General features: G+C 45.6%; 1 protein-coding gene across 1 annotated transcript in view; it reads left to right on the top strand.

The window, feature by feature from the left end:
* Positions 1-14,359, top strand: part of LOC147636013 (Leucine-rich repeat (LRR) family protein) — a 52,999-nt gene extending 38,640 nt beyond the window's left edge. The window contains exons 9-21 of the mRNA XM_086801454.1: positions 4,629-4,689; positions 4,786-4,864; positions 4,944-5,034; positions 5,136-5,196; positions 5,303-5,370; positions 5,674-5,768; positions 5,879-6,016; positions 12,929-13,033; positions 13,219-13,343; positions 13,468-13,564; positions 13,644-13,718; positions 13,825-13,880; positions 13,965-14,359. Of these exons, the coding sequence (XP_086657580.1) occupies positions 4,629-4,689; positions 4,786-4,864; positions 4,944-5,034; positions 5,136-5,196; positions 5,303-5,370; positions 5,674-5,768; positions 5,879-6,016; positions 12,929-13,033; positions 13,219-13,343; positions 13,468-13,564; positions 13,644-13,718; positions 13,825-13,880; positions 13,965-14,049 (1,136 nt within the window). The 3' untranslated portion in view covers positions 14,050-14,359. The remainder of the gene's footprint in view (positions 1-4,628; positions 4,690-4,785; positions 4,865-4,943; positions 5,035-5,135; positions 5,197-5,302; positions 5,371-5,673; positions 5,769-5,878; positions 6,017-12,928; positions 13,034-13,218; positions 13,344-13,467; positions 13,565-13,643; positions 13,719-13,824; positions 13,881-13,964) is intronic.
* The last annotated feature ends 4,579 nt before the right edge of the window (positions 14,360-18,938 follow it).

The raw sequence follows: 18,938 nt of genomic DNA, 5'->3' as shown, positions 1-18,938 counted from the left end.
TCTATTGCTGTGTTTTTCTGCAGTGCACTTGCTCTTGAGTTTTCAGATTTTGTCTTCATCTCCGCTGCATATTCTGACATGGTATCAGAGCTCTAGGCTCTTGATAAATCTTGGGAAGTGTGTGAGCAAGAGGGGGGCTGTTTTGTTGCTGATTGGTGGACTGTTTTGGACCATTCGGGAAGAGGAAAAGCAAGAGGAAGGCGGGCTGATTTGCCGGACAGTCACTTGCAGGTTTAAGTTCTTTTTTCCCACCCACCCACCCTTTTCAGTTACACCCCCGCAATGGCAGATCTACTTGAGATGGCTGAGAAGCATGTGAAGATCCCGACACTCCCCACGTTCCCAGTGGACCGTCAGTTGGACGGGAACAACTACGGCATATGGAGGGTAATGATAGAATCTGTTTTGGAGTCTTACGACCTTGCTGATTTCATTGTTGTTGGGGTTCCACGGCCGGAGTTAGAGGAAGGGGAGTTACCCTTGATTTGGAAGGAACGCGAGGCACAGGCATAGTTGTGGGATCGTGTCAAGGCCAGGGTCCGTTCTTTCATTTTCCTCAACTGCACACCGCAGGTAATGAATCATATCAAGCATATGATGCTGGTCAGAGGTATATGGCCACATTTGGCTTCTCTCTATAACAGGGTATCGCCCATGAAGAGGATCTCCTTGGAAGTACAGATGCGGGTGATGAATCCTGCAAAGTCATCAACGATGTGGGAGCACATCAACAAGCTGTAGGCTCTTCAGCAGGAAGTTCTTCAGGCTGGGAAGGAGATATCATCGGAGGATATGGCCATCACGTTGCTGTCGCATTTACCCTCTTAGTACTCAGCATTTTACTCTTCTTTGATTACCAGTGGCAGGCTCAGCACCATCACATGGGAGGAGCTTGTCCATGGTCTTGGACCAGGAGGAAAGATTCACGAACCCTTCACAGGGCGGAGGTTCGGGGGCCTTAACTGGCCAATGGTCGAAAGGCCGGAATAATAATAAGGGCAAAGGGAAGGCTTCATCGGAGAAGTCTTCTGAGAAGAAGCCTGACGCAGACCGAGAGAAACTGAAGGCTAAGAGGACCTGCAATGATTGTGGCGAGAAAGGCCACTATTGGAGGAAGTGTCCTAAGCGGATTGGGAAGAGTGTTGATTCTTCAGCTTCAGCTGCAAAGACTCTAGTCTTTGTGCACTTAGAGATGATGGACTTAGATGCTTCATCTTCTTCGAGTGAGGAGGCAGTTGGCTTTACTGTAATCGGTACTCGAGAGGGGATTCTCGACAGTGGTGCTTCCAGGCACATGACTCCCTCCCGTGACTTCTTTTTGGATCTGAAACTGCAGTCAGGTCGCATTTTCATTGGCGACAATTTCACAATTCCGATACACAGTGAGGGCCGGATGGAGATCATTCAAGGGGGGTAAGCATTTCTCTCGTGTTCTTTACTTCCCAGCACTTCGTTTTCATCTATTGTCAGTGCATGAGGTATGCAAGAATGTCTTCCGGTGGGAGTTTGAGGAGCATTCAGTTGCTCTACGGGACCGCGAGATTGGCCAGGTTGTTTGGGAAGGGGGCGTGGAGAATGGTATCTACAAACTCTCTGCAGTCTCCTCGTTGACAGGTTCTCAGGTTGGTGACTTGTGGCACTTCCGATTTGGCCACTTAAATGTGGATGTGCTGCGGCGAGCTTTCCGAGACCAGATGGTGGTTGGCTTGCCAGATGTTGGCAGCAAGCAAGGACGCTAGAGTTCTTGCATACGTGGTAAGCAGCACAGGGAATCCTTTCCGAAGCGGGCTTCCAAGCGGGCTTCGAAACCGTTGGAGTTGGTTCACACTTATTTGTGTGAACCTATGCAGACACCATCCTTGGGAGGATCTCTATACTTAATGCTGCTTGTTGATGATTGTTCCAGATTCACATGGGTCTATTTTCTTTCTCAGAAGGACCAAGCCTTTGCTCGGTTCAAGGAGTGGCATGTGATAGTGGAGAAAGAGTTTGGATTGCAGGTAAAGACTGTCCGGGTTGACAAAGGAGGGGAATTCTCTTCAAATGCTTTCGTGAGATTTTGTGCAGATCATGGCATCAAGAGGGAACTTGCCAATACAGGTTCGCCATCAAAGAATGGAGTGGTAGAATGCAAGAACATGACTGTGGTGGACGATGCTGGAGCATCGTGATCTTCCTCGTCCACTCTGGGGAGAGGCTGTGGCTACGGCTGTCCATATCCTCAACCGGTCTCTGACGACTTCAGTACCTAACATGACTCCCTCTGAGGCACATTTTGGCAAAACACATGATGTTTTCCATTTCCATGTGTTTGGGAGTGATGCGTATGTACACATTCCGAAGAAGCAGAGGGGGAAGCTCGACTCGAAGTCCCAAAAGCTTATATTTGTGGGATATAACTCTCTTTCCAAGGGATACAGGTTGTTTGATCTAGAGAGGAATGAGATTGTGGTCAGCAGGGATGTGGTCTTTGATTAGTATATTCCGGTTTCCACTGTTGATGAGCCACCACTTCTTGGAGACCCAAAGGATTCTGATGATGATTCTCAGTCTATTGTTCCAGCTGGACAACCACAGTTCAGGAGGTTGAGCCCACAGCTGGAGTTGAGCCCCCGCAACAGCAGGAGGCTCCGCGTTCTGTTGGAGTACCTAGGTGGTTAGTGGACACCCTTGGGGAGTCAGGTGTCACGGAGCTTCCCTCCGAATGGACCACAGAGGACGGACCTCGAAGATCGCACAGAGTCTGTGACAAAAATCATTTAGCGGAGCTTTTACAGGTAAACTATGCTTTGATGTCTCATATCATGCGGGACAAAGAGTCCACTTCCGTCAAGAAAGCCCTTGCATAGGATACTTGGAGGAAAGCCACGCAGGTGGAATTGGATGCCATCGAGAAGAACAACACATGGGAGTTGGTAACGAGGCCGTCAAAACGGTCAATCATTGGTGTCAAACGGGTCTTTAAGACCAAATATGCGTCAAATGGGTCGGTGGACAAACACAAAGCCAGACTCGTGGCTAAGGGTTATGCTCAGCGGCGGCCAGGCATCGACTATGAGGAGACCTTTGCACCGACAGCGAGGATGACCACGATTTGGACCGTTCTTGTCCTTGCTTCTTCTCAGAGGTGGCCTGTGTATCAGATGGATGTCAAATCTGCGTTCCTTAATGGTGACCTGTAGGAGGAGGTGTATGTTGAGCAGCCTCCAGGCTTTGTAGTTCCAAGTTCAGAAGGGATGGTTTACAGGTTAAGGAAGGCCTTGTATGGTCTTAAAGAGGCTTCCAAGGCTTGGAATCAGAAGATTGATTCTTTCTTTCTCCGGACTGGATTTCAGAGATCGGTTCCAGATACCAACGTGTATCTCTTTCGGGAACACGGCATGGTTACGTTAATCATCCTTTATGTGGATGATCTCATTCTCACCCGCGGTCACGTGGAGCACATTGGAGTGGCGAAGGCTGCCTTGTCAGAGATGACCGACTTAGGCTTACTCCACTTCTTTTTGGGATTGGAGATCTGGTAGACCCAAAGGGGGTTTTTTTGTCTCTCAGCAGCGGTATGTTCATGAGTTGCTTGAGGCCTTTGGGATGGAGAACTGCAAGCCTATTACGTCGCCGATGGACCCGAAGTTCCTACATGCAACCTATATGCTTTCGTATAGATGCGTGGTGTTTGGTTGCAAATCCAACACTTAGAACATCTGACATCATTCCAGAGGGAGACTCACAGTACAGACTGGCATTGCTTCATGTGTAGGACAATGCACATGTGACCTTCGACGTTTAGAGTGGAACCCTGGCTGACTTGTCTTGGACTGGGCTCACATTTCCACTCCAGGTCTTTCACCTTTTGTTCAGATATGTCCATGTGGCATCCAAGTGGAGTTTGCACGTGACAAAACATAAGAGGCAGTGTTCTCTGACAGTTACAGTGGCTTTAGATGTGTCTTCGTGGTGGTAGACACTCATGCATGCCGAATTTGACCATCACTAGTGGAAACAATAGCACCTCTTTTTTTGGCTGTAGACAGCGTCGACATGCGTGGATACAATTGCAACTTTTTTGGCTGGCACCTATACACACAAATGGCTGAAACTGGCAGTAAAATTTTCGTCTGGCCTGGACAGCTTGGACACACCAAGATTCAAAACTCAGTCCTGCACTGATACACTACTGTGCTTTAACTTCTAGCTCCACCAAATGGTTGCAACGTATCAAAGGCACCATTTATTCATATTTGAAACCTGTCCAGACCTTGTGAAAGACTCCTGGACTAAAAGGGAGAGAGGAGGTGGACAGACGCGCTTTTTGTTCTGGCCTTGTCCACATGGGCGTGTCTGATAGTAATGCAGCTTTTAATGAAGACACTTTCTAAGCAGATTGTTAGAATCATCTATGGTAGGGTGTCACCTTAAAGTTCCTGTTTCTTTTCAGACAGGACAGACTCCCAAAGTTACATGCTGTTGCTCTATGTAGTGCTGCAGCAGAGCTCACTAAAATTTTGTAGCTTTTCTGTTTTTGGTTTTGTGCTTGTGTGACCGTGAGATTTTCTGTAACTAGTTAGCATTTCATGGTTTTATACAACTTTTTACCATTTCAAGATGCTGATTAAAGAAAAATGTTGCAGCAATATCTGCACTGCCTCCATCAATTGCAGGCTGCACCTGTTTGGCAGAGCTCTCTCTTGGGTGAGTGGTGGCTATATGTGGTGGTTGTCTTTCCCATGCCCAAGTTGATCAGTAAAAGAAAGAAATCGTAGTTAAGCTATGACCTTGTGTCTCCAGAAACAATCGTCTCTCTTCTGTCCCTATAGAGTTGAGCTCTTTGACAGCCCTGGGGACACTAGATCTTCAAACTAACCAGGTAACTTCAGTGTTGTTTAGTGCACAACTATTTGAGATGTTTCCATGTGTTTGAATAACATTGCCCCTGTTATGATTAGATAAGAGAGTTCCCTGTAGAAGCCTGCTCTCTCCGACTTTCTGTGCTGGATTTGTCTAATAACAATCTGGCAGGGCTGCCTGCAGAGCTAGGTACCTCACATTTCTCTGCCTTGTTCAAATTCCATATGGTGAATGTCTTTTTTGATGAAATGTGTTGATTTATATGCTGGGCTTTGCACCTCTTTGTGTAGGGTCCATGACCACTTTACGTAAGCTTTTGTTGTCGGGTAATCCTCTACGCACTTTAAGAAGGTAATCTTATATGCGTAGAAATACTTCTCCCCCTTTGTACCATGATGCTGGAGCCTTACACTTTTCTCAAAGCTAAACAGGACAGTTTTTTTTGCTATTTTTTCAGCTCATTAGTGATGGGATCCACACCGGCTCTATTGAAACATCTTCGTAGCCGCCTGCCCTCAAATGAAGGTTGGTCTCGGATTCACCTTTCCTCCCTTCAAATAATCCATAATGTTTGTGGAAGGTGCATAGCTCTAGAGCTTGTAAGGCTCATTAAGACCGCCCCTCCCCCCCTCCCCCCCTCCACCTCAAAAATAAATAAAAATAAGAAAAAATTTTAAAAAAATAAAATAAAACTGAGTAGATACTTCTGTAATCACAAGGTTTGCCCATAGGCGGCTTGTCTTGCTGCCCAAAGAAGTTACAATTTATGGTCGCAAAGGAACTACTATACCAACAGGTGCTTGTGGTTTATTTATTTATATTTTTCAGATGCCAGGCCTATGCCTGTATCTTCTGGAAATGTTTTTGGAGTGAGTTCTGAAGATCAAGTCACCATGGCTGTTCGACAAGCTTCCTCCAGTAAGGTCAGGAGTGTGTGTTTCCGTAGTTTTTTATTCTTAGTATTCTGAATCCTTAATGAGCCCTCAAGCAATGCAAGGAAGTGTTCTGAAGGCATATTGCCAATACTTTGTAGAGTTTATCACTATGCGGAATGGATCTAGAAAGCATTCCTACTGCAGTCTTGGAAACAGAGAACCTTTTGAGTCTTGACCTGTCGCGTAACCGAATTCGGGAGCTGCCTACGGAGTTATCTGCCTGCAGTTCTTTGGAGGTAACAATTCTACAACTCTCAAGGGAGTCCCATGATGAGCCTCTAGTCTCTGTTGCCTTTTTGATTGATTCAAGTAATTTCCCTTTTCTGCCATCAATTTCCAACCTTTCTTTAGCAAGTTTTCTTCCATTTGATATCAGAGCTTGAAGCGTTTTTTTTTCCAGAAAGGAGACTTCTATTAAGTATGAAATTTTTTGACAAAATGGAGATTTCACACCAAGCAAGGTGGAGATCTCAACCAATCAGGAACCCTATGCTGCCAATAGGGTCCCGAATGAGAGGATGTGGAAAAGATACCAATGTCCCACTCTCTCATAAACTGGCCGCGCTTCCTCTCTGCAGCCCTCGAAGATCCTTGGATTGTGGCCCAGGTAGCCATAATGGTGTGAATAATATCACTCCAAGTTCTGCAATGACAGTGAGAAACAAGAACGGGAGTACCCTCAATGGCCTCAGTGCATCTAGCCTTCCAAAGATTCCAGGCTGAGATGCTAACAATAATCTCCCAAGAACTGTCTAACCTCTGTGCCGGAGGGACAAAGTGTGAAAGTGGCAAATCCTGAAGACAACACTGCCGAGCAACTCCTTGCCTAACCATAATGGTGTTATGAAAAATGGGGTAGAGACAAAGCTGAAACTGAAACTGAAATGAAAGCAAGACTAGAAAAAGACACAAAGCGTAGACATACCTTGAGATGAGTGTAGACAAGACACAAGATTGATACTTTCATTGATGTGACACCCACAATATATAGGTGAGAAGTACAAGATAGAGTAGACTGACTTATGGGACAGTTATAGAGGTGCCACATGGCACATACTCAAGACTTAAGACAAAAACTGAGACTAGACAAATGTGAAAACACTGTGCCCAATAACATGAGGCATAACAGATGCTGCCACTGAAATGCAAACACCTCCTCTAGTCCTAACAGCTGAGGACCAAAAGGTGTGGCCAGAAAGCATCTTACCAGTTTTGCCACACTGAGATCTATCCAATTTGTGTTCTTGCAACAAAAGTATATCCATAGACCCTCATGTAACAGCAGGGTGAAGTTGGTCCTTCAGAAGACGTTTCCTACCACGGGTGAGAAGCCCTCCAAGGCCCTGAACATTCCATGAGACGATTCTCATGGAAGAGAAGAGGGTTTGACCCCCGATCTAAGAAGACGATGGGCAGCCTAAGGACGCCTCTCATAATGCTAGAGGACAGGATAATCCATGGGGCAAAGTCCACTGACATGCCCTTGTCCGAGGCCTTGCAGAATACCTGCATATGCATATGTACGAGAAACCTGTGCCTCCTGTGGGGCATCAAGGGCAGTGGCATCATGCTGAAAATCCTACAATACATGATCCCCACTGCATTGAACATCCTGCATATCGCCCCCTCCAAGTAGAGAGGACTCAACAAAATCTTCCTGATCTAATATATCATCTCCCTGCAGAGATGCATAAGCTGATACATCCCTCTGTCCAGAAACATCATCTATCTGAGGTACAAGATCCGCCCATCAATTGCACCATGGGGGACGGGCGTGAGAGATAGCTCGCCACACCTGGCGGACTGTAGGACGGGAAGGATCCAAGGGAGGTGGTGCCCGAGAAGCACGCTTGCGAGGCCTCTTGTGACCCCGAGTCCGAGGGCAATGTGACCCTGTTGGTGACAGACCCGGCACTAATCAGGTTTACTTGCAATCTCCATACATTGCTTCAAAGGACCACTAGGGCCCGGAAGCAAAACATAGTCCTCAAAGAGCTCACTGTCATCACGGGCAAAAACCATGACCCTGGGGACAGCATCCACCGAGGCAGTGACCACATGGGTAGAAGATGTCGGCAAGGCGTGGAGGGGGGGCACTTGAAGAACCATCCCAAAGGCGGACCCGATGGTCTCTAGCATAGGCCAATATGCGCGAGGAAGACCTGGGAATCTGAGAGTAATCGGGAAATGGTTCCGGTCTTCCCCAACAGGGTCAAAATAGTTGGGGTAGGGAAGAAAAAAAACCTTCCTCGGGCCCAATGGCAAAGGGTTGCCCTTCAAAACCTCTGAGGTTGCGTCCTCATAATCAAAATCCACTTGGAAGAAACCTCTTCCAAGCAACCTGACATCTTGAAAGTGTGGAGCGAGGTCGGAAGGCAGAGCCGCCAGGACCCAATCCTGAGCCTGGAGACGGATCCAAAGATTCTGACAATGAGGGTTGTTTTGGAGTCTTTCTCGATTTTGGCGAAGAGGACCGCGAGCTCGGCTTTGGAAAAAACAATGGTTTGCTCGGCCAAGGGAGAATGCTAATCGAAGAAAAAGGCCGACTTGAACCCGGATGAGGAGCAATCCGAACCAAGGGGAAGAGGCAGGTAAGGAGGCGGAGGAAAGGGAGGGAGGGTGGAAAAGGGAAAAGCAAAAAGGAAAGGGAAGCAAGGAGGAGGGGAAGATGGCTGGACACACAGGCGAAGTTGGGCAGGGGAAGGGTAGCACAACAAGGGCTGCGCAGAGGGATGAGGTGGAGGAAGGAGGGGAGGCGAATGGCGAAGAGCGGTGGAGGAAGGATGCGGGCGAAACAGGCACAGAGGCGGAGGGGTGCAGGCCAAGGTTCGGGGAGCTAAGCGGTCATCTTCGGCACATTGTGTTTGCTTGAAGCGTTTTTAGCCTGTTGTCGTTTGTTGACACATCAATATCCAGGAGTGGGGGTGGGGACTTCTTGAGCTCCACCAGCTAAACGAGAGGAAATGGCTCATTAATGTAGCCTTGGTTGCAATCTATGTGGGGTGATGAAGTTTTGATCTAGTCACAATGCAGGTGTTGGGAACCAACCCCCTGTTACAATTCCATCGTGCCCGTGCAAGTGTAACTTGCACTTGCTTGCGGAAGCATTTTAATGATAAGATATTGATGCTAACACTTGCTGAAAACTGAACTGCAAAGTTTAGGGTTGAGAGAAGTACACATGAACACAAGATTGGGTCCCATCCACCCTGTCAAGGACCCCCACCTTGTAGGTGTATTTGCTTATTGCTTGCAAGAGAACGAGTACGAGACTATGCCACTGAGACTGGACGGGAGATAAGATATTATGCCTAACACTTGCTGACTGAATTGCAAAGTTTAGGGTTGAGAGAAGTACACATGAACATGCGATTGGGTCCCATCCACCCTCTCAGGGACCCCCACCTTATAGGTGTATTCGGTTATTGCTTGCAAGAGAATGAGTACAAGATTGGCTGGCTTAACTCTCCCCCAGGGACTGGACTTGACTGAGACTTGATGGGAGATATGGAACTGATTTGAGCTGATCTCTGCCGCCCTTTGGCTGTGCATTTTGCTGGCCTGGCTTCTCCGTGTAGAGGACTGACTGTGGCCTTTTTTTTTCCCCCGGTTTGGGCCTGATTAGGCTGCTGTTGCTGTGTACTGGCTGCCCTGAAGCTACTGCTGTAAGCCTTCCTTCTCCTGTACGTTATCCTAGAATGATCTGCGTTTTCCACCTCCTGGACCTGGACGCCCCTTGATTGATGGTACTTGGCTCTTCTTTGGCTAGAGAGTTGAGTCCTCATTTTCTCTCTTCTCTCCATATCTCTTCCACATGATTGCATGAGCGTTCTTGAAAATCATTTAGTGCTGAAAGATCAAACCCATCAAAGCGTCAGCATGTGACATTGGTATGAGAGCTTTAGCTGATTCTGAGATATTGCTATTGCCCATGTCCGGCCTACCCTCCCTCCGTCCCTCCCTCCCGCCCTTACTGCATCGCGCATGGATGAAACCATCGCCCGTGTCTTGATATTTTGGTGGTGTGGTGACTAGGCAACATTGTATCAGCATCCGGTTCAACAATGCTAAGTGCTGAAGTGTCCAAGATGAAGGTGCACAGGTCCAAGGTATAGGGAAAGTGCACAAGAACAAGGCCCAATGGAAGTACACCAACATGGAAGAAAACCATGAGGTTAGTCAGATTGTATAGCGTAACCCGTAGGAATGACAGACCTGACAATTGGATGCCACTTGGGGCATACTAGGAAAGGCTTTCAGAGTAACGATTCCAAGGGATGATGATCATCCACGGGGAGGGGTGCAAGAAAACCAAGAATCAATGTCGGGAAAGAACATCATGGAAGTGTCTAGGGACAGGGCATGAATTACAAGGGAAAAAGTGGAACACATGCACAGATCTACACCAGACTTTGGAGTGATTGCAAGGTTTTCAGTAGGAAGGTTGCCAGGATTTGATGGATGACAGTGGGGGTCCATGAGGAGACGAGGGATGATGATAGTCATCCAAGGTCAGAAGTTGGAAGCCCGTCATCAAGTTTAGTAGGAGGGGGAAGTCATGTGCATGCCACAAGGAAGAAATATAGGCAGTGCAGTTCAAGCAGCAATGCGGGAAAGTAACCCCATATCTACCATGTGGCAAGTTTGAGGGCTCCTCTAGCCATGGGCCATATGGCAGCAGTATAGTACCAAGAGGGCAGTGCGCAGGCCGCAACAGCAAGTACTGGTGTACACTCATTTTGTTCTCTACCACGTTCTCTCTTCTTTCTGTAAACACACAGTGAACATGAAGAAGTTCCACCTTATGGCTTTTGCAGGCTCTGGATGGAATAGGAGCAAGTCCAAGGGGCTGGACAGCAGTCAGCCAACAGGACAGGCCACACATGTGGGAAGTCGGCAGCTTGTTAATGATTATTTCTTGTCTTTTTGCTGGCCAACAGCAGGTCTGCCTTCTCCAGGCTGACAAGTGAGCATATATAAGGCAAAGGCATGGTGTTGTATTATTTATCTAGTTTCCCCTTGGGGATAGATCATAAGAGTAGCATAGATATAAGGCTTTTCATAGTCAGGACTCCTTTTAGGTGTGCTTCAGGCCACCGGATTTGTACACTCATACATACACTTTTGATAACATGATTATATTGTAGATTAAGTGAAAACTCTGCATTTTTCTCTCTTCTCTCCATTTCACTTCCGCATGACTGATTCAGTATTCTTGAAAAGTATTTAGGGCTGAAAGATCAGAGCCATCAAAGCTTCTGCTTGTGACATTTGGGACCAAAGCCAAGGAACCAAGGTGCTGAATATTCGTTATCTAAAGTATAATACTGTCTGTAAGCTTCTGCATGTTACATGCCACATAAATCATCTCCAGAAAGGATGCATGGGTCATATTACGAGGGAACTAAGAGTGATCAGGTGAGTATTTAGCCACTTGTGAGTCCTGAAGGGACAAGGGCCCAAGTGATATAGCGAGCCCTATTTGCACTCAAGCCTCTTCAGCCAACGGAGCCCACGAGTAAGTAGAAGAGGCAAGGAGAAGGATCTGTCAGCCAGTGTTCCTCCATGAACAACAGGGTCATTTGCAACTTGGACTGAGATTAGCAGTTCAATCATTATTGGCACTTCTGAACAATAGGTTGTACATTCTTTTAGTGTGTGTATTGCAAGGATTAGGCTAGATTACTTGTGTGTGATTACTTGCACTGAAAATTCCTGTCATTTTCAGCATTCGTAGTGTTACACCCCCCTCGTGAAATTCTATCTTGTAAGCAAGAGTCGGGACTCTTTCGAAACCAAGTAACTTATGTTTGGGTGCTGATGAGAAGATAACTATTGCTTGGCTTCATAGTTGTCAGGTACGATACCGTATGGGAAAATACTGTATAGAAAAAACTGTTATTATACGGTCTTTAAAAAAAATACTTACAAACTTTAGTATTTTCAATTTCAAAGAGAAGACAAGTTGTCACATGACTCAAACCAAAATTCCATTAAAGCCAAGTTGAAAACATACATAGATGTTAGGCTAAAGCCTAAGTCATACAATGCGAGGCGCTCTAGGTGCATGTAGCCGTAGTAAGTACAAAAAGTGGTGTACAAAAAAGGGAGGCTAGAGGGTTGGGGCTAGAATCTAGATGGAGAAGTGATCACTATCAAAATCAAGGATCATCTCCATCAGAAGAGTGCCTATCGGAGCGCTTGCAGAAGTCACCCTCGCTTAGGATGTTGCCCTCATCATCAAACTCGGGCTCTCTAAGCTCTTGTGACAAGGCAATCGGAGTGTCCTCATTTGCAAGAGCAGAGGAAGAACCCCCGGAATCTCATCGTGTGTTTTACAAAATTACTTATAAACTTAGGTATTTTCAATTTCGAGATATGGAGTATTTTAAAAAGGAGGGAAGCATCATAGTATAGAGGAAAGCTCAAACAACCATAGACAAGCAAAAACAAGACCATTACTCCCAAAAAAAATATTTTTTTTTGGGGGAAAAAATGTCATTTTTTTTTCTCGAAAAAGTGTGCGCGAGTCCGTACCGTATGGTATTCCGTATGATATGCTGTCGTACGTCGTACGGAGACAACTATGCAAGTTGGCTTACTAAGAATCTCTCTCTCTCTCTCTCTCTCTCATTTTTTTCAGACTAGTTTTCTTGATTCAAATTGTAACTTTTGTTTTAGCAGTTACTTTATCATTTGAAATTTGAAATTTTTGAAATTTTTTATTTTCTGTCCTTGTATTTTTTGCAAATTCTTTTGTAGTGTTTCCTTGTTTCTGTTTGTTTGTTGTTAAACTTCAATTATTCTCTCAATTGGTAAGGCTGGATATATTCCAATTGTATGAAGGTATATATCATCATGTGAATCCCCTCTTGTAAGGGGTAGGTGTTGTCCATGGGTTTTGAAGCTACAGTTTGTCATTGAGAATTATGCGTTCCAACGTCTAACCTCTAGCTATTGCCTTGGGGGATGGCAAATTTATATTGAGTTCCTGGCTCAGCATAGTTTCATATGTCCTCTGCACAGTGCAGGTGAAGGCATTTGTTCAAGTACTTGCTGACCAAAAAATACTTAAAAAGCCCATACTTTTGAGGCCATGTACACAATGCTGTTAGTTAACATGATTATCTCTGCTCTGTTGGATGAAGGTCTTGGTACTTTTGGATAATAAAATTGAGGAGTGGCCTAGTTCTGTCTTTGCTTGTCTTGCAAATCTTCAAAGACTGGTGCTCGCCGGAAATCCTCTGAAGGAGGTGAGTTTCATGCACTTGAAATTTGGATCGACGCAATGGAGAGCTAGCTTTATTGTGCTCTTATTCTGGATTGCTTTTGATTTTTTGTTATTGTTGTGTGTGAGTATGTGTGCGTGTGCATGGGTTCACCCTCGTGGGTGTGTGCATTGGGTGTATGTGTGGCTTTACACTGGTTATATAAACAGCTCCCATCAAGTTGCTTTTCGAGTCTTAGTGGATTGAAAGCACTCGACTTAAGCGTCATCCCGGCCAGGTTACCAGCTTCTCCGGCCCTTTTGAGTATGCCTGGCTTACAGGAGCTCCGTTTGAGGCAAGATTTCTTAGCTAATTTTCTCCTTATGGTGCTGTTCCATTGAATGAAGGCACTAGCATCTGGCAAGTTGATATTTCAACCGTTTCTAGTGTTCAATTTCGAGTGTGTCCCCCATTTGCAGGAGGATGCAACTAAAAGAATTTCCATCAGAAGTACCTAATCTAGTGCAGTTGAGAATTCTGGATATAAGCCAAAACACCATATCAGCTGTTCCTGTGGTACGTGATCATATCAGCTTGACTTGGGAGAGCACTGTTTCATGCAAGTGTGTTTGAATTTAGTTTGGTTAATTACCAGGGGTTAACATCATTGAAGTCCTTGGAGGAACTGGATCTGTCAGATAATTGCATTTCGTCATTACCAGCAGAATTGGTTTGCAATCTACTACCTTGAGCACCTTATTGATCTCTTTTGGATCTGAATTAACATTGTAGTCTTCTTTTTGATGATTAATTAACTACTCTACTTAACTCTGCAGGGCCTTTTAGAGGCAAGTTTGCAAGTTTTGAAGCTTGATGGCAATCCTCTGAGAAGGTATGCATGGAGTCTGGAATCTGGAGAGTTTCTATTGATTCCGTGAATACCTGTAATGATATTTTCTGTTGTTTTGTTCTCTAGCATACGTCGGACGATACTGGATCGCGGAACAAAAGCAGTTCTTGAATACTTGAAACTCAAGCTACCAGGACCAGCTTCCTCCTAAATAAACTGCCTGCCTGTGCGTGATGCTTTCTGTTGATGATCCTTGCTCTCAGCAAGATCAATGCATGAACTATGTATCACCTTGATATGTAGTGACCAAATATGAAATACAATATAGATGAGAGGTAGCCTCATCTGGAAGTGTGTATTGTGAGTACACGGTAGTGTGCTCAGTCGAGGTTTTTAGCGAAATTCTCAATTAGGAAACCGTTGTTTGATAGGCAATAGTATTACAAACATATCATAGACGTTTGATGACACATTATGTCTCGAAAGAATGGTGTAGTTTCATTAATTAATTCATTTAAAAAGAAGAGTATGCTCGGCTCTACACACACTCATATGCATGCATTATACACACGTTAATATTTATATATATGTACATGTGCACGCATTGTCATGTGCGCACACATAGGTGCACACATGTGAACTCGTGTGCACGTAATACAAATGTACACATGTACAACACACATGCACATGTTGTCATGTGTGCGTGCACACATTTTTTTATGTGCACACAGATGCAAGTCAACACACACACACACACACACACACACACATTTTTAATTATGTATGTATACATGTATGTGAGTGTATGTGTATGTATGTATAATGTATGTGTGAGTTTGTGTATATAAAATATACGCATGTACACACACACACACATTGATGTATCTATACATACATACATCACATATATATGTGTGTATAAACACGTTCTTTCATTTTATTTCTTTCATATGTCTCTATCTTACTTAGCTTTCACACCCACACTTTCTTCATATTTTTTTATAGATACAGGTGTCCATATAGATACATTTGCATGTATACCTTTATGTTCTTCTATACATTTAGCTTCATATACTCATTTATTTATATAGCTCACATTTTGGTAATTAATATATTTTTTTGTCCATTTTTTTTGGGGGGGATCTTTGTGCTCGTGTGCATGTGCGCTTTTTCATGCCGTTGTCAACTGCTAGCAGGTTTTGAACCTAGCACCTCATGCATGGGACTTCAACACCTTACTACGTTAGGTTGTGTCTCCATATTTTCATTTGATATCTTTCTCTGTTTTTTTAATATTTGTCTTCTCTAGCCTTTTAAGCCTATTTAAACCCACTCTCACCACAGAACCAGGGGGCATCTTTCACATAGTGATGCCTTCGCTTTTGCCAGAACCAGGGGGCATCTTTCACTCATGTTAGTTATAAGGGTCTTTAATGCAAGTGTTTGTTAGGATTATCATTGTGAGCAGCCTTTTTTCTTGTAATAACGTGTAGTTTTAGAGCAATAAGGACCAAAAGACAGATACTCATGCTTCCTGCTACAAGCCGATAATCACCTGCAATTTAGTTGATAATTTGGAGGAACTATTTGTAGAATCATTAGAGAGAAGGTCGCTATGATCAAGCTTGAGGAAGGCTACTTTGCCAGCGTCTGATACTTGGTGCAAGCTTCCTTCTAATTGCTCTATTACAAAGCAAGATGCTTCACTTGTATGATAAAATGCTGCAGCACATGAGCAATTGTTTGCACAGAGCTGCTCACAAGCATCCTTAGAGGTGATATTGGCAGCAGGGGTAGAGTATGCGGTGGCAAAATAATCAAGACCTGATATGGTAAGCATCTCCCATTGATCACTTTTAGTGCTTAATGGTGTGGTATTAGTGCTGCTAATATTGCAAGTGGGCTTGTGATCAGGAGAGCAGCCAGAATTCCTTCTAATTGCTCTATTACAAAGCAAGATGCTTCACTTGTATGATAAAATGCTGCAGCACATGAGCAATGGTTTGCACAGAGCTGCTCACAAGCATCCTTAGAGGTGATATTGGCAGCAGGGGTAGAGTACGCGGTGGCAAAATAATCAAGACCTGATATGGTAAGCATCTCCCATTGATCACTTTTAGTGCTTAATGGTGTGGTATTAGTGCTGCTAATATTGCAAGTGGGCTTGTGATCAGGAGAGCAGCCAGAATTCCTAGACTTTAGGGCCACCCCATTGTCATCTATGGGGCAATTATTGCAAATACCAGGGTCCATGCAGAGCCATAAGCCCCACATTGAATAGGAAGAAGGCAACCATCTGCAGAGCTATTGAAAAGCTCCCAAGCAATGTGCCATCCTAGTGAGCTTGTGTATGCATACCCCCTCAGGTTTCCATCACTTCAACCTTAAGAAAAATTGCGTTACATTATCCGAGCCTGTGCTGATAAGTGGGTAATTAGCAGTTGCATTAACATCAGGATTAAGGCTGCATAATGCAGTGCTGTTGGTATCACTTGTTGCAGTAGTGCTCCCTTGATAGAGATTGAGCTCTAATTTGCCATTAATTCTCTCCAGCTGAGCAGACATTGCTTTCCTACACGTGTGTGATATGGACTGCGCCTATACTCTATTCTCACTGAGAACGTGTCGTTGCCGTAGTAGCCCCATGCCCAATACGCCTGAGAAATGTCCGGGGAGAAAGTGACGGAGAGAGCTAGACCTCCGGCATCCATTGAGAGACTGTAGGATTTCTCCGACGGTACATTGTTTCTTCTGTCGATGGAACTCAAGCTGTTGAGTTTATGTTGGTACTCTAACGTCTGGCCGAGAACAAAAGAGTCCGACGGAGCGGCGGAGCTTTGCCAGACGGAGGCGTTCGTGCCGCTGATGAGCTGCAGGGTTCCGGCAGAGGTCAGCTGCAGGGACGAAACGCCAACGTTGGAGGTGCGCGTGGACCAGGCAACACTGCCGTCAGCATCCCAAAGGAGAAGATTGCCGTCGGGGCCCAGCTGCAGGGAGGCGGTATCAGCGACGGGGCGGTTGACTTTGGCCGTCCAGACCACTCGCAGGGTCGCCCCGTCCGGAAGAGACTCGGCGGAGTCTGAGATGATTCCGTTGGCGAGAACGGTGAGTAGGTAGGAACCTGGGGAGAAGGAGACGAAGGCGAGGTAGAAAGGTAGGCCGGAGGGAAGGGCTCCATTGTCGGAGTCGAAAGTTCCGTTGAAGGAGAAGGCGATGAAGCGAGCGGTGGCGGAGAGGTTGTAGTCGGAGATGGTGGTGTTGGGGAGGGTGGCGGAGTTGTCGCAGGTGCGGTTGAGGGCGGTGTAAGTGTGGGCTGATGCGAGGGCCATGGGCAAGAAGGCTTGGAGGAGCAGGAAAGAGGAGAGGGCGAAGCTGTCCATGCTGAACTGAAGAGGCCAGCTGAATCGCCACTAATAATAAAAAAGACGCATTATTGCTTGCTTGCCAACCGCGCAAGATTCATAAATTCGGATCGGTTTTCGTTGTTAAACAGCAGCTCACCTGAACCTGTCACACACACAACCTTTTTATTTGTCAAGGGGTTCACATTTCAGCTGTCTATCTTAGGCCCCTGGCTATAAGTTAGAACTACTCTATATGGCACATGCAGCCTTAAGAAGGATCTAGGGTGGAGAAGGTTTGGGGTGCACGAGGGGCATTGATCTTGGCGACAGGTGGTTGTTGAGTAATTTCGGCTCGAAAGTAATCTTGGGCTAGGGTGGGGGCCGGCGAATCTTTTCAAAAAGTGAGGAGAATTGAATGTGCTAGGTACACCAATTAAACGAATTAATTTATCATGGGATTTTGGCCAGAATGATGAGCGTCGATATTACCGACGATATTATGCGTTGTGACGTGGGCGGTTTCGCTGGGAAAGTGCGAGACTTTTGGCTGTGAGAGTAGTTTCAAATCCCAGCAAAGAAACAAAACATATAACTCTTCAAGGGGAATAAGACATCTCCATTTTGGATGACATGTACATGTGCCAATTCACTTCAAAACATCCCCAAATTCAACTTGATGAATGCTTATACGTTACGAGTCAAGAGCATGACCCGCTTCAAGCATAGATCTCTTGACCCTTTATCCAAATGCCTCGTACATAACACATGTAGGCATAGCACAATCTTCAAAAGATTCCCATAAACATGTGACCATTCACATCACATGTTTCACATAATGTTAACATCACCATTTCAAGATGACTCTTGATCTCATGAAAACCTGCTTTTAGATTCCAACAACTCACAAAGCAAAAGATGGCATATGGCATATATACATCATCACATGATTTCCAAAACCCAAGAAAACAAATAACATTATGACATTAAGACCTCTGCAAGCAATCTCCCTCGCTCATCTACACCCACTCGCTCAGGCGGCTCCCAGTGCCTTTAGCTACTGCTGCTCTGCGCCAGTTGAGCTCTCAAGTTGAAATAGGGAACCATAAAAGCAGTCTTGAGTGTGTTCCTTGTGGGTATGTCAGCTGCACAGTATGCGGAACAGCTCCTCAAGGTGAAAACAGATTCTGAGATGTAAACGCAATTTAGAGAAGAAACCCAAAAATTTTATGGCCAGTCAAAGGACTGGTTAAGCACCTAAGTGCTTCTATTCCTTGCATGAAGAAAAATGTGATCTTCTACCATCTGAAACACGATGCCGCAAGCGAAGCCTTCCAACAGCCCTTCCCGGCAAGACCTGCTCCAGCCAGCTCTTATCTGCAGAACCTGGCACTTGTTCTCTAGGCGGCTGTGTCTCTCTCTCTCCAGCGCCTCAGCCCAAACAAAACAAGGCGGCCTCCCCTTTCTTCACAAGGCGGCTGTGTCTCCGTCTTCCGAGCGTCTCAGCAAGCCTGCCTCTGCTTCCTCACCAGTAGCCTCTGCTTCCTCACGATCAGCAGCCTCTGCTTCCTCACGATTACCCAGGCACCTCTGCAAGGCAGTCTCTCCACGCTAAACGGCCCCCAGTTGCCGCCAGCCTCTTGCCAACTCCCCAATACCTCCTCGCTGCAGTCGGCTACTAACCGTCTCTGGTCTCACCGAACTTTGGCCACGTGTCCCAAGTATCCACCAGAGAGCGGCCTTGTCTCCCAGCTTCCTC

The sequence above is a fragment of the Cibotium barometz genome, chromosome 8, assembly GCF_041138505.1.
Source record: "Cibotium barometz isolate CiBa-2024 chromosome 8, ASM4113850v1, whole genome shotgun sequence".
Lineage (NCBI taxonomy): Eukaryota > Viridiplantae > Streptophyta > Polypodiopsida > Cyatheales > Cibotiaceae > Cibotium > Cibotium barometz.
This window is presented reverse-complemented; position numbering and strand designations above follow the sequence as displayed.